The 15150-nt window shown below is 37.7% G+C and overlaps 1 protein-coding gene across 1 annotated transcript; it reads right to left on the reverse strand.

The window, feature by feature from the left end:
* Positions 1 to 689: 689 nt before the first annotated feature.
* Positions 690 to 3170, reverse strand: LOC106360756 (probable serine/threonine-protein kinase PIX13). The gene is made up of 6 exons (XM_013800412.3): positions 2657 to 3170; positions 2114 to 2433; positions 1810 to 1945; positions 1582 to 1724; positions 1364 to 1487; positions 690 to 1278 (listed from the first exon to the last, which is right to left on the reverse strand). The coding sequence occupies exons 1-6, from the start codon at positions 2739 to 2741 to the stop codon at positions 848 to 850; spliced, it is 1239 nt and encodes a 412-aa protein (XP_013655866.1). The 5' UTR covers positions 2742 to 3170; the 3' UTR covers positions 690 to 847.
* Positions 3171 to 15150: the final 11980 nt, after the last annotated feature.

A 15150-nucleotide genomic window follows, 5' to 3' on the forward strand; every position in this document is an offset into this window, starting at 1 on the left:
GTCTGACTGGTGACCATTCGGGAATCAAGAGGAACGAATAAAAAAGGAATGTACGGAAACAAAATATCAGGAACGAAAAGGAATGGCTGTTCCTTATCAAATTTAACAAGGAATCATTTTGTTCTTAAATTCTCTATAAAAAAGGGAATGAAAGGGAATGAGAAAGAATTATTATTCCTTGTGAATGGTGATTTTTTTTAGGAACGTTAGGGAATGCATTATTCCTCACCGTTCCCTGGTCACCATTCATACCCTTAGTCTATTTTTAATTAATCAGTATTTCTGGTTTATTTGGTTTAATCAATTTATATACGAACCCTACTTATATACTATATTTCCAAAACTTAATATACAGTTTAAATTTGGTTTTGATTGATTCGGTATTATTAAATTGAACATTTTTTTTTAATTCTAATGAGAACCGAAAGACTTGGGCTTTAGGACCGGTGTGTCCGGTCGGGTCAGAACATGTTCACTTGGTTGGGTCGAGTCGGATGGTTCTTGGGTAATTTTGCAATGAAGGTTTGTTGTGATCCTCAACCATAGATTTAAGGGCCATGATATATTTTTAATCAGTTTTTCATGATTACAATCTAATAATGTCTTTTCATACCTTTGGTAGTGTACAACAGTACGTTTTGTTTTAGTCTTTTGGTTTTGAGCAATTAATTATACAAACACACACAACAAACACAACACATTTACTACTTACAACATATGCTTTGTCTTGTCTTTTCGTTACATGTAGTATTACACGCGCAAATGGTTTTTGTAATCATCTTTTAACCAATACAAAACCAGAGAGAGAGAGGAAAAAAAAAAAGAATATCGGGAGTTCAAAACAACACTAGTGAGCTCGAGCCACGGTTTGCCTCGGTTGAAAAGACGTCAGATGTTCTCTACGGTAATGGCTTTGTTGGTGACCGACACTTGGGGAATCTCTAGCGGTCCTTCGTTCCAACGGTTTCTCATTGGCAGCTAGTACGAGTTCGAGCGATTCCACCACTTCTTTCATCGATGGACGGTTCTTTTGTTCCGGTTCAAGGCATTTCAGAGCCAGTTGAGCCACTCGGAAAGCAGATTTGAAAGGGTACTTTCCTTCTAGACGAGGGTCCATTATTCTCCTCAGCTTTCTTCTTTCAGACAGATGAGGCTTGATCCAGTCAGTTAGATTCTGTTGTCCCGTAGGACGGAGAGGATCAACCGCACGTAAACCAGTCAAGATCTCAGCTAAAACGACACCAAACCCGTAGTTATCGCTCTTTACATACAAATGACCTGGTCCATAACCAACCAACATGTTCAAAGTTTGTCCACCAAAACCAAAACCAAAACCAAAAAAAATATATCAAGAAACTGGTACCTGTAGCAACATACTCTGGGGCTGCATAACCTTGTGTACCCATTACTCGTGTTGTGATGTGAGATTGACTCGCCGAAGGACCTAACTTGGCCAATCCAAAATCTGACAGCTTGGCGTTATATGACTGCAACATGATCAAACAAGTTAAACTCACTCCAACTCTTGATGATTTGCTTATATCAAAAAATCCATAAAGCCTTTATGTATTTTTTACTTACAGCATCAAGTAGAATGTTTGAAGCTTTGAAGTCTCTATAAATTACTTGCTTCTCTGAAGCGTGTAGAAACGCTAAGCCTTTAGCTGCTCCTATTGCGATCTTAAGCCTTATCTCCCATGAGAGCGGCTGAACAACAGAACCCTCTGGAAGAAACAGAAGCAGATAAATCAATTTACAGATCATATTAAAATATGACTCAAGTTAAAAAAAGAAGAAGATGGTTATTACTTCTGAAGAGATGATTCTCTAAGCTTCCTTTCTGCATATACTCATACACTAGAAGCAAGTCGTCGCCTTCCAAGCAGTACCCCAACAGCTTCACGAGGTTCGGATGAGAAATCCTCCCAAGAAAATTCACCTCACACTACACAGAAACAAAGACACAATCTATTGTATGAGTGACCGCTGGGACGAAACTAATATTACATGCTGTGGTTATCTCCTCGTATTAAAAAAAAAAAAGACACAATCTATCAAGTAAACAAACAAAACTACTTATTGCATATCATTGTTACAAATGGACTCTACTCACTTGCCATTCCTCAAATCCTTGGAAGCTTTCAGAGTTGAGTTTCTTGACGGCAATCACGGTACCAGTACTGCTGTGACTCCCGGGGCCTTTCTCTTCAAGCCAGCCTTTGAAGACTTTCCCAAACCCTCCCTCTCCGAGAACATTCTCAGACTTGAAGTTCCTCGTTGAAGCTCTAAGCTCTGCGAGGCTGAAGATCCTCAAGTTCGGATTGGGAAGTATCTGACCTTCAGGGTAAGCATCTTCTCCACTTGCAGCAGAGAACCCACTAAAGTTAGATATGGTACTTCTTGATGTTCCCGTAGTCGTTGACTTAAACGGACCTGTTGCAATTATTTAGAACCATTCCAAAACAGAGTCAAGCCCAAATTCAACAACAACAAGAGAACGCAATTTCTGTAAAAACCCATATGAGAAAACAAGAAAAGAAGAGTTTTAAATCAAATAAACAAAAGGTTCCATCGTTTGACCAAGGCTTTAACCATACAAGGGATGTAAGAAAGGAGTAACTCACCAAAGATAGGCAGAGAAAGTGAGAGGACGAACCTGAACTGATATTACCAGTAGAGGCAGGTGTTGTTGTTGTTGTTGAAGGAGATTTAGATGGAGAAGAGGACCAGCAGAGCCCCATACCGACAAACAAAATTAAAAAGCCAAACACACTGTTCTACCTCTTTTTCAAGTTTATACAATCAATGCACTTTACAGAAAGTCAATGAGAAAGCAAAAAATGGCGTGTGAATGTAAAACAGAGTGCTTTACAAGAAAAGACAGAGCAAACAAGAATAGAAATTGGGCAAGACCGTTTGAAATTGGGTGTGAATGACTTGACAAAAAAAGAATTAAAAGATAACTTTATTTCTTTTCTATTTTTCTCTTCTCCCTTCTCTGGCTAAATTATTTATTGTATGGCGAAGAAGTAGAAGCAGAAGCAAATGGTTACAGTATCACCCCATGCCATTGAGAAGGGGAGGAGAAGACTGAGTCTTAAGAATTGTTGTGGTGCAAGGTTTTGAGGAAGAAAGCGGTGAGAGAATGTTTGTAGTTTAAGGGTCAAGTCAACTCAAAAGAAAAAATAAATGTGTCCACACCTTTAGATAGAAATCAATCAATTCCCCCACCAAATTACCCTAACGCGTTTCCTTCATTTCAAACTTTATTTACTTTTCAACGATGTCACTATCATTTTGAAATAGTTACAAGCTCGACCATTTTGCTAAGTTAGAACTCAAAATAGGAAAATGATTGTAAACATCATAGAATATACCTAGAGCTTGATCCGCACGCCCGCACGAATATTTATTTTCATTTTTGATATAAATGAATATTATTTAAGCTTTTATTGGTTTATATTTTAAATATTTATCATATTTTAAAATTTTTATAAACACAACAATCAAATAGTTTACGTGCTGTAAAAAATATTGACCCAATACTAAACTTTCCAGAAATATTGATCTATTGATATGTTTGAGTAATATTTCTTTTAACATGAAATTATCTTTCAAATGTAATAAGAATTTAAATATTTTGATCAGATATGGGGCATATGGTGAGATTTAAATACGCTAGAAAATAATATTTGGTTATAAACATTAAACAGTGTTTTATAAGTAATTCAAAGATATTTAAATTTTAATATTATTTTTTAAAAATAATTAATAGTAACCGAAATGGATAAACATATGTTTTAGAAAATTTTGAAATATATATAATCTTAGGCGAGATTTAGTTATATGAAAAATAAAATTCAGTTACAAACATTTCATATTGTTCTATAAGTAGTTTAAAGATATTTTAATCTTAGCATATATAGATTTTATTGTTCAAAATAATTAATGGTAAGTTAAACATATATTTTAGGAATATTCATCATATTGTTTAATACCGAATTTAAACTTGAATTTTGTTCAAAAATAATTAATGGTAACATTATCCAAGTTTAATATTGTTAAAATCGATTTTAAATTTGAATATTCCCAAAAATTAGCTAATTTTTCTAGGAAATATATTAAATACGAAAATTAAGCTAAATTTGATTTAGGAAATGGTTTAATAAATAGGAAAAGACAGTGATTAAAAATACTTTAAGATATGTTCATTTAATTACTTCAGTGGCATAATATTGTAAATAAGTAGGAAAACTTAGGGGTATTTTATAAATGTACTTCTATTTTAATAATAGAGATACTAGGCTACTACTTTATACTGTATATTAGTTCAAAAATCATATAGATTACTGCTTCTTTTTTTTTGAACAACAAGATTCAATTGATTAAGGAACATAGTTTAAGTTACATGGGTTGGGTTGCTGATCAAATGGGTTGCTAGACAATTCTTTGCAAGCCCATCAGCAAGTCCATTTAGGGAACGTGAAATAAAAAAGAAACGACAAGATTGAAACGGAGAAGAAGTAGAAAAGGCGATATCATCGATATCGGCAAGAACTCCAAAGAGGTCTGTTGATCGTCGACGTGCAGAGATCGTGTTAACGAGCACTTGAGAATCTGATTTAATACAGATATATCGGTAGTTGAGGGCAGCCGCTTGGAGGAGAGCTTCGCGAATGGCAAGGGCTTCGGCCATACATGGTGAGGAGATGAAATCTTGAGCACATGAACCTCTGTGCAGTTCATTTGCCTCATGATCGGTGAAGATCCAAGCCAAACCCGCCGATTGGAGTCCTCCTTTCCATGACGCATCCGTGTTGCAGAATACTTCCATCGCTGATCCTGTTGTTGCGTGACCCCTTGGTGAGTTCTTTCTCTTTGATTCCTGTGGAATTGGTTGTGCACTCTCCCATTCTTTTAGACTTCCTATAGCTTTAGAGAAGACTTCCGTTGCTGATTGTGATCGATTTTCAAACAGGAGTTGATTTCGCGAAGTCCATAGTGTCCAACAGATCCATGGAAAGGCATTTCCGGTGACGCCGTATGGGGGTAAAGGGGGTTGAAATTTGGAGAATTGGAGTTTTATTGTTATATTGGTTCATGTATTTGAAGATTAAAAATGATGGTTCAAGCTTGAATTTATAATTTATATAAATTTAAATAGTTTTTATGTTTTTCATATTTTATATTTCCTAACTTGTTTTTTTCTTAACTTGTTTTTCTCTTTATATGTTATAAGAATATCACATATTTATAGAATTGTAATCAAGAACTAGATCTCGATCCGCACAACCGCGTGGATGTTTATTTTCAGTTTTATATACGTAGATATTTATTTTTGATCATTAGTAGTATACATTTTTTTTAAATTAATCATATATTTAAATGTTTATATAACTATTTCAGATATGATATTTAATAATTTTATAGTTTATATGTTGTAGTTAATCAATTGTTTAAAACCATTATATGTATTTATTGCTTCTTATTATATATTTATCTTATTGTATTTAAATTTAGTTATTAAAAAAATTAATATATATATATATGAAACAAAATATTTGAAAATTATTTTGTATTTAATTTATGCTAAATTCTGACCGACTTATCTGAATTTTTTTATCAATATTTTTTACTTTTATTCATTTTAGATAATATATTATTGTACATATAAAAATCTTATTTTTATACATGTATTATATAATTTGCTAATATTAAGTCGTTATGTCATCGTATTATATTTTTAACATGGATATTTTATATTTATGAAAGTAAAATTTAAAAATTTATCAATTTAATATAAATTAATCATTTTTAGTTCAATATAATAATTTTAACATGATTATTATATTAACTTTAATGAAATACATGTCAATTTTTATATATGTATTATATAGTTTGATAATGTTAACTCGTCTTACCAATGTATTATATTTTTGAACATAAATATTTATAGTTATAAAAATAAATTATATATAAATTTATTATTTTAATATAATTTTACCATATTTAGCTCAATATAATAAGTTTCTTTTAATATGATTGATTATGATTATATAGTAGATAAATATATGACATAATGTTTATTTTTATAAACAATAACTGAATATCTTAATTTATAATAGTATTTCAAAACAAATTACAAAATAAGTGAAATTATATATTTTTATATATTATAAAATGAAAAGATATTATGATTAAAATATTTGAAATATTTTATGTGTTATTAGTTTAATAAAAATACATTTAATAAAATTTCTAAAAAGATGGTCCAAATTAATAATCCTACATGAACAAGTCATGACTTCTATTTTAATAGAGTAGATTAATAATCATGTTTATAAAACTTAATTTGATCTTTTATAATATGTGCAATATAGTCATGTTGAATATTCAGAATTACTACTATTAGAACGTGTGAAGAAAACAAAGTTGAAAACGGCTATGTATAATAAATACATAAGAAAGAGACATTATTTTTCAGAATATTTTAAGATGATTAAAAGAATTATAAGAATGTTTGCTCTAAGCCGCCGCTTCGTGTTTTTCGCTTGCATATCAGGTGTCTGGTTTTACCGGCGTCGTGAGAAAATCTCCTTTCTTTTATTTTTGTTTGTCTGATGCTTTATTTGTGGTTAGATAGTGCGTTAGATTGTTTTTTGGTAGTTAGGTGTTGGCGGAAGTAATGTTGTGATGGACGCACGTAGGATCGAAAGTGTTGGTTTTCGTTGTGTCTAATATTAAGAAGATCGGATATGTTTTTTTTTTTGAAAAAGATTTTTCTATTTAAAAGCATGAGACTGAAAATGTTTTACAGAGTATGAGAACTCAGTAGGCCAAGTGGCCTTAAATATCTAAAAGATATAAATAGAAATCAGATAAAAGCTAGATGGGTTTCAAGTAGAGAACCATAACTGGAGGAGGGCTGAGGAGAATTTTGGCCTGTCGATTCTCAGGCTCGAGATCCTGTTCTTTACCGTGAGACTTATCTGGCTCACCAATCTGTCGGCAGGAGTGAAACGGGCGTTGTGCAGTCGATTGTTTCTCTCTGACCAGAGCGTGTAGAGTGTCGCCTGCCAGCATAAGAGTAGAAGTGTCTTTTGAATCTTATTTGAAGTGTGGTTTCTTAGCTGCGGGAGAATGTCAGACCAATGGCGTGATGATGCAAAGTTACATTTTGCTGCCATGATCCTCCATACATCCCAAGCAAACGTACAGTCGAAGAAGCAGTGTGCAATTGACTCATTTGCCACATTACAGAGAAGACAGTGCGGATCTGTTTGTAGCCCCCAGCTGAGTATTCTATCTCTTGTAGGGCATCTGTTCCTGACCATCAACCACACTAGGAACATATGTTTTGGTATTCCACCTGAAAACCATACCTCTTTGTGCCAAGCTACCGTAGGCGTCGGGGGACGAAGGAGGTTGTATATTGCTCCAGTCTGGAATTTCGAGCGTAGTTGGTTCCCCGGCCACCATTCGAGTTCGTCCTGAGCATTATTCAAAGTGAGGGTAGAGATATATGATAAAACCTCTAGTTGCTGGTCAGAGCGCGCATTTGGTATGATCCAGGCATCATTCTCCCATAGTTCAGCAAGCGTAGCAGTCGCGGAGACCGGAAAGTGCAGTGAAGCTTGAGTGCCTAGGTAGTCAAAGAGCTTACCAAATGGGGACCAGTTCGATGACCAAAAATAGGTGGTTTCTCCGTTTTGAACCCGCTTCCTGATCCAAGGAAAAATAATTCCCCTTGAGTGAAGAAGCTTATTCACCAGCCATGAGTGCTTCTGCCTCGTGTTGATCACCCAAAACATCTCAGTATCTCCATCTAGAATTTCCTCCCTGAACCAAGTTGCCCAGATCGAGTCTGCAGAAAAGAAAATCAACCATATCATTTTCAGTGAACACGCCAGGTTCCAAGCTTCCAAGTTCCTCAGACCCAATCCTCCTTTCTCCTTTGAGTGACAGCATGATTCCCATGATACCTTTGCGGAGGTCGCAGCCGTTATATCACCTTTCCAAAGGAATTTCGCACAAAGAGAGTCAATCTCATGAATGACACTCTTTGGCAGTATGAAAGAACTAGTCCAGAAGTTAGTGATTCCGTTTATAACAGATGTCACCAGTTGCATTCTGCCGGCGTAAGTAAGCTTTTTAACAGTCCAGGAACGCAGTTTAGTTTTTATCGACTGTAGCAGGGGAGCACACTGGGCAAGGGATATCTTTTTAGTGTGAAGCGGGACACCTAGATAACGGATTGGAAGTACTCCTGGGGAGAGACCTGTGCGATCCTTTATACCCTGCACCTCAGTTTCAGTTATGCCCGCCGCAAAGAAGGATGTTTTCTGCAAACTGATAGCCAGACCCGATCTTTGCTCAAAATCCTTTAGGACAGCTAGGATGGCCTGAACAGAAGAGAGGGAGCCATCTGTGAAGATAAGGAGATCATCAGCGAAAGAAAGGTGAGTAAGTTTTGTTTTTCCACATCTGGGGTGATAGTGAAAGAGACCCGCGCATGCAGCTCTTTGAAGCGCCATGGATAGACAGTTCATTACGAGCACAAATAGGTAAGGGGAAAGAGGGTCCCCTTGCCTCAGACCTCGCTTCCCTTTAAAATATCCATAAGTAGAACCATTAAAAGCAATGGAGAAAGAGGGTGTGCAAACACAAGCCTCCAACCAGCGAATTAACGGCTCCGGAATGTTGTAGCTTCTCAAGCAGGCGAAGAGGAACTCCCATCTCACAGTATCGAACGCTTTGGCTATATCAACTTTGATAGTTATCCTTTTTTCACCTCCTTTTCCATGATATCCCTGCACGATCTCTGAAGCCAACAAAGTGTTTTCGATCAGAAGTCTTCCTTGGACAAAAGCCGTCTGGTTTGGCATGATAAAACGCGGAAGAATTAGCTTCAGTCTCTTCACCAACAGTCTAGATATGGTCTTGTAAGTGGTATTGCAGCAAGAGATCGGTCTGTAGTCCCCCATGAATGTAGCACCTGGTTTTTTAGGGACCAGCGTCAAGATGGTGGCGTTTGTGGACCGGGGCAGGAAGCAAGAGATGAAGAAATTTGATACAGCCTGAAGGAATTCCGGTCCAACTATCTGCCAGGCGGTTTTGAAGAACGCAGAGGTGAAACCATCCGGACCCGGGGACTTGCTTGGGTTTAGTTTTTTTAGCACATTTGAAATTTCTGCGAGAGTAGGAGCTGTGGACATCAGCAGACGGTGGTGGTCTGAACAGGAGAGAGCGTGAAGTTCTTGCAACCATAGGTAGGAAGGGGAGATGGGAGGCAAGGTGACAGGGGCGAGAATGGCTTGGAAGTGAGCAATGGCCGTTGAGCTGATGATGTCTGGGTCAGTGATGACAGTACCATCAAGGAGGGTTATCGAGCGGATGGAATTTTGAGAAGCACGCGCAGCCGCCACGCTTTGGTAGAATGGAGTGTTATGGTCTCCAAGTCTCAGCCAGTTCACCCTTGATTTTTGTTGGAAAAAAGACTCCTCAATCCCACGCAGGAAGTTGTATTTTTCTTGAAGGTCCCTCTCCTCAGTGAACAGAAGTGACGATGGGGTCGCCATTGCTTGTACATGCACCAATTTCAATAAACTATTAGCCTCACACACTCTTTTTTGGATATCAGAAAAACTCTCTTTGTGAAGTGTTTTAAGAGGGCGCTTAATGCTTTTTAATTTATAACCCAACGAAGCTAGATCCAATGCAGTGCTTCCGGCGAGAGTCCACGCTGCCTCAGTCGAAACAAGGAAGTTAGGGTGGGTGGTAAGGTGGTTGAAGAATTTGAATGGTTTGGTGCCAGAGGAGGGGAGGGGACAGGCTAGGTTTACAACACAAGGGGAGTGGTCAGAGAACTCATGAGGGAGGAAGGTAGCAATGCTGTTTGGGAATTGTCTGATCCAGTTTGAGTTCACTAAGGCTCTGTCTAGCTTTTTTGTGATAGGGTTTTCAGGCCTCTTGTTTGTCCAAGTGCGAGAATTGCCTTGGAAGCGAAGGTCATCAACTCCCAAGTCCAAGAAAAAATCGCTAACCTCCACCATATCATGAGTTAGATGATTAACTGAAGGGGAGGAGTGCTCCGCATGATGAATTATTTGGTTGAAGTCTCCACCAAGTAGCCAGCACTGGTCCTCTAGATAATAGGTTTGCTGGACTTCAAGCAAGTCATTCCAAAGGTCCAGTCTCTCTTCTCTGGTGTTTAACGCATAGATAGCTGAGAAGTAGAAGTGCTGTCCAGACTGGAGAGTGACTTTGCAGGTGAGGGATTGACGACTCTGGTGAATTTCTTGTACCGAGACAGAGGGCTTCCAGATGATAATGACTCTACCATCCTCATCCGTGTTGTGGTTCGAAATGTAACTCCATCCAGAACAAAAAAGAGATAGTATCTGATTTAGATTTGGCTCCTTTATATGAGTCTCCAAAAGAGCACCTATAAATGGCTGATGATAAGAAAGCCATTGAGCAAAAGTTCGGTGCTTTGCCGAGTCATTTATACCTCGGACATTCCAAAAAAATAGGTTTGTACACATTTAAAGGGATTTAGGAGACACTCCTTGAAAAAGGAGAGCACCCGTGGAAGGGGAGTTTGAGGCGGGGGGAACAAAACCAGGGGGGGAGGATGGGATGGAGGGGGAGGAGGAGGAAGAGCTTGGTGGAAGGGACAGGGGAGGCTCAGAGGTGGGTAGCAGGTGGCTATGGCTGGAAGAGGGGGAGAGAGGGGTGAAAGGGTTGAAATGGCTAGGCTTTGAGTAATTTGTGCGGTGGGATTGTTTTTGGATTTGCTTTGACTTCCTCTTTGGAGATTCCCAGATTTCAGCACAAAGAGGAGGAAAGGAAAGAGGGTCAAGGGGAATTTGGAAAGAGGATGATAGTTCCAGGGATGGAGGCTTAATTGAGGATTGCGGCATTACAGTTGCCTCAAGAGCAAGGATATAGGATTGGCCTGAGGTAGGAGAGAAAGAGACCGGAGATAACGGGGAAAAAGGCTCCGATGTGGGAATGGTAAGTACGGGAGGAGGGGAAGGGGGAGGGAGAGGAGAGGGTGGAGGAATCGGGGTAGATGGAGGCAAGATAGAAGGGGGAGGAGGGGGGTCAACATCCATTGCAGCAGTTTCAGGTGAAGATTGCTTCTGCGGCAGAGATGGTTTAGGTTGGACCGCTGAGGGCGACGCAACAACACTTTCAACAGGCGGGTTTTGGGGAGGTAAATTTTGGGAAACAGAAGGTACGGCGGTCTCAGATAGTGGTTCTCGGACAGTCACTACAACTGCATTTGGAAGGTTCCCAACATCCTTTGAGTTTCCTTCTCTATTCACCGGGAGCCATTGTCTTTTTATCTTTAGGCAGTCCTTGATGATGTGCCCTAACTCCTTACAGTGAGAACAGGAAGGTGGGAGCCAAGGGTACTGCACTTCAACTCGGAACACAGCACCACTCTGACGAACAAGTTCCAGGACAGTTGGAAAAGGTTTTGTAGCATCAGCTTCCACTTTAACATGAGCCACCGACAAGCTAGACAGGTTCTTTGTCCAGTCGTCCATCTCCTTAGGGTTACCTAGAGCATCTGCTATCCACCCTAGTCCTTCATTCGTCATTAGATCAAAGGGGACCCCTATGAGGTGAGCCCAAATTGGGATTACTTCCAGGGAGGAAGTATCCGCTACTTCTCCATCAGACCATTGGGCAACATGAAACATAGCCCTATCGACATACCAGATTCTCTTTTTCAGGACTTTTTCTCTGATGTAGTCGCTTGGTATGCGAACGATTACTTGTCTAGCAGGTTGATTCATGTGAATCTCCAATTTGTTCCCCTTACCCCACAGGTAATTTAGAACATTTTGGATAGTCTTGAAAGCTGGTATCTTACCAAAGAACCGTCCCACAATGAAATCTTTATGCTGGAGGGCACCACGTTCAAAGACTTCATCTGGGATCAATACTCTAGGGACACCTTCTGGAGATAAAGTAGGAGGGGAGGAAGACATTCTCTTGAGCGATTTATCTGAAGAGAGTTTTGCTCTGTCAGCCCAAGAGAGGGGGTTTACTGGGGGGTTACCCGGAGGCTGGTTTTGAGGGAATTCCTGGGCAGAGGGAAAAGGGGAAGGACCTAGAACGCTTGGAATAGTTTGAACGAAGGGCAAGGGGAGATTAGGGTTTTGAACAGTACCCAGAATTGAAATTGGGGAAGGGGATTTGGGGGTAATATGGTAGGAAGCTAGGAGGTCAGTAGCTGACACACCAGTTACGGGAGAGAAAGCAGTAGGAGCTCCTTGTTCCGGCAAGTCCGCGCGGAAAGGTAGCACAGTAGGAGGGGAAAAGGGCAGAAGAGAAGGGGAGGGGGTAGAAGAGGAAACGGGGGTAGGAAGGTCTGGGGGGTCGGGGGGGTGAGGGAGGAGGACGGGCGAGGATTCCGACTGAGGCCGGAGGGCACGCGGCGGAAACAGACATGGGGAATCAGAGATTCGCCAAAAACGTCGCGAGAGAAAAAAGAAAAAGAAAAAAAATGAACTGAGGTTTTTCGTAATGAAGATCGGATATGTTTTGGGGTTCTCATGCCTCTTTTTATCTTCTCGTCTTATTTTTCAACGGTATTGTTGTTGAGTTTCTAAATATCAAAATATCTTTTATCTCAGTTATTTCAAATTATTTGAATTACCTAAAAATTTGAAATCAAAATAATTTTTTATCCGAGATATTTAAATTTATCTGAATTATCCAATATTTGATCAGAAAAACTAAAAATTTGATATTATTTATATTATATTCTAAATTATCCAAAAAATTAAAACTTAACCAAAATCGAATTGGAACCAAAAATTTATCAGATATAATCTGGTTTCTAACATGGTTACATGATCTAAATCCGAGATAACCAAAATGAATCAAATTTTACAATTAAAAATTGAATGTGCAAACCTAATTGAAAACTCAAAAAATCCAAAAACACGATTTGCGTCTGATAAGGTATCTGAAAAACTTACACATGAGAGATTCACATTTAAACCGAAAATATAAATAAAGTAAATCTGAGTGGCCTTCGTGGTCCAGTGATAATGGATGGGCCTTGAATGCAAACACAATTCGATCCTCCTGTCGGAGAAACTAAGGGGGGGGGGGGTGTTCAATATAACATTTAAGGTGATTTTATTTTTAATTGAGTTTTAGATGATTTTAATAAGTTGCAGAGATTTATGTGACTTTTGTTAAACCACTCTATAATATAACCTAAAACCATGAGATTTGAGTTTTAATTTTTTTAACTAAGAAACTCTACCCAAACACCCTAAAATCATTTGAAAACTCCACAATTTAAAATATATTCAATAACAGTGAATTTTTAGAGTACTCTACGAAATGTTAAGTTCAATAACAATTGATTTTAAATGAGTTTTTAAAATTCATGTTTGAATAATAGTGTTTTTGTTATTTTAATACAAATGATCTTAAGTTTTCGGTTGAATACACCCCTAAGTTATATAACAGACTCGAGGGTAATCATTTTCAAAAAAATAAAAAATAAATAAAGTAAATATTGGGGTCAAATGTTTATATTTAAATTTTGGGGGAATTGGGGCCTATAGCCATGAAAAAAACGTTAATTAAAGGACTAGCGCTTTACCCTAACGGATCGATATACGCCGTGATATATACATAATATTACTGTAAGACCCTCTCTAATTTACCGGCTCACCTGCTATGAAAAAAAATTATAAATCATTTTCTTTTAACCCCCAAATAAAACGTGTCTCTTCCCTTTCCACACAACCTCTATTCTCACTTTCTTCATCTACGGTTCTTCCCCCTCCATACGCTTCTTTGGCAAATCTCCTCCACCCGCTCGTCTCTATCTCCGTCGTTCTCGCTTCAGATCGTCTCCGTCTTCTATTTTGCTTCTCGGTGAATAGTGCACACCCATACCCATTCCAATTCCAATCATCGATTCTTCTCAGATCTCTTTAGTTACGTTACGTTCTCAGGTTTTAACCTTCGATTCTCTTCATCTCCTGTAATTTTATTTCATATTTGCGCTATACTGAGAACTAGGGTACTCTTTTAGTAAATCTACAGTCTCGTTGCCGTTGCGAAGTTCTCTAATTGATTTAGGGGTTGGGTGATTTGGGGTTGGGGTTTCCCCAGCTGTTCTTAGTGTTTGTTAAATTTGAATTTTGTTTTCCTAGCGAATAGCATCTGCGATAGATAGGTTTGTCTGTGTTGACATAGTATGATATCTTTCGTTCCTATTCTATTTGATATGGTATAGGTTAGCATGCGTGTGAACATAGTACGAGATCATTCATTACTATTCTAGTCGACATGGTCTAGTATAACAGTATGTAAACATATTTTATTTGAGATAGAATTGAGTGGTTGCTACTGCAGTATTTTGTATTCCATTTAATTTATTTGCATTAAGTATTCTGTCCTAACCGTGTTTACCTCCTACCTTCATCCTTCAGATCTGGCATGGACGATTTAAACCTTGCGAGTAGATTGTTTGAGACAGGCTTTGAACCCACTGGAAACAAAAGTTTTAACAACTATTTCAACCTATGTCATCGCCATGCCCATCCGCACACGTGTGCTTCTACATAACACATTTATTCTGTTAGAGCACCTATTATATGTTTCTATTATATTTTGATCATGTAAAATGAAAAATCATCTTATTTGCATTCATGCTATAAATTGAAACGTTTAATATCACTTTATTTTGCTTCTGAATTCATACAAATTTAATACTTGCGTATTTTTATATATGAATTGGGGTTTATATTTTCGTGTAGGGTTTCGTGATGATTGGATAGGGTTTAGTTTCTGGAATATTGGGAAAGCATTACTTGTTTCTATTTTGTTTGGATATGGAATAGAACATTTCTGAACTTTCATATCATGTGTTCTAATTTTGGTGATATAGAATTGGCATATTACATAATATAATTTAATATAACATAATTTAATTTAATATTACATACCATTATGTATTTTTTAGATTTTGATATATGAGTTTAGAGTTTATATTTGGGTTAGGATTTAGTGATTAGATTTTAGGGTTTAGTTTTTATCTGATATAGAATAAAACTTAGATGATATGGAATATAACTCTCGATGCTTATGTATGTGATCAATAAAGTT

The sequence above is a fragment of the Brassica napus genome, chromosome A9 (assembly GCF_020379485.1).
Source record: "Brassica napus cultivar Da-Ae chromosome A9, Da-Ae, whole genome shotgun sequence".
Classification (NCBI taxonomy): domain Eukaryota; kingdom Viridiplantae; phylum Streptophyta; class Magnoliopsida; order Brassicales; family Brassicaceae; genus Brassica; species Brassica napus.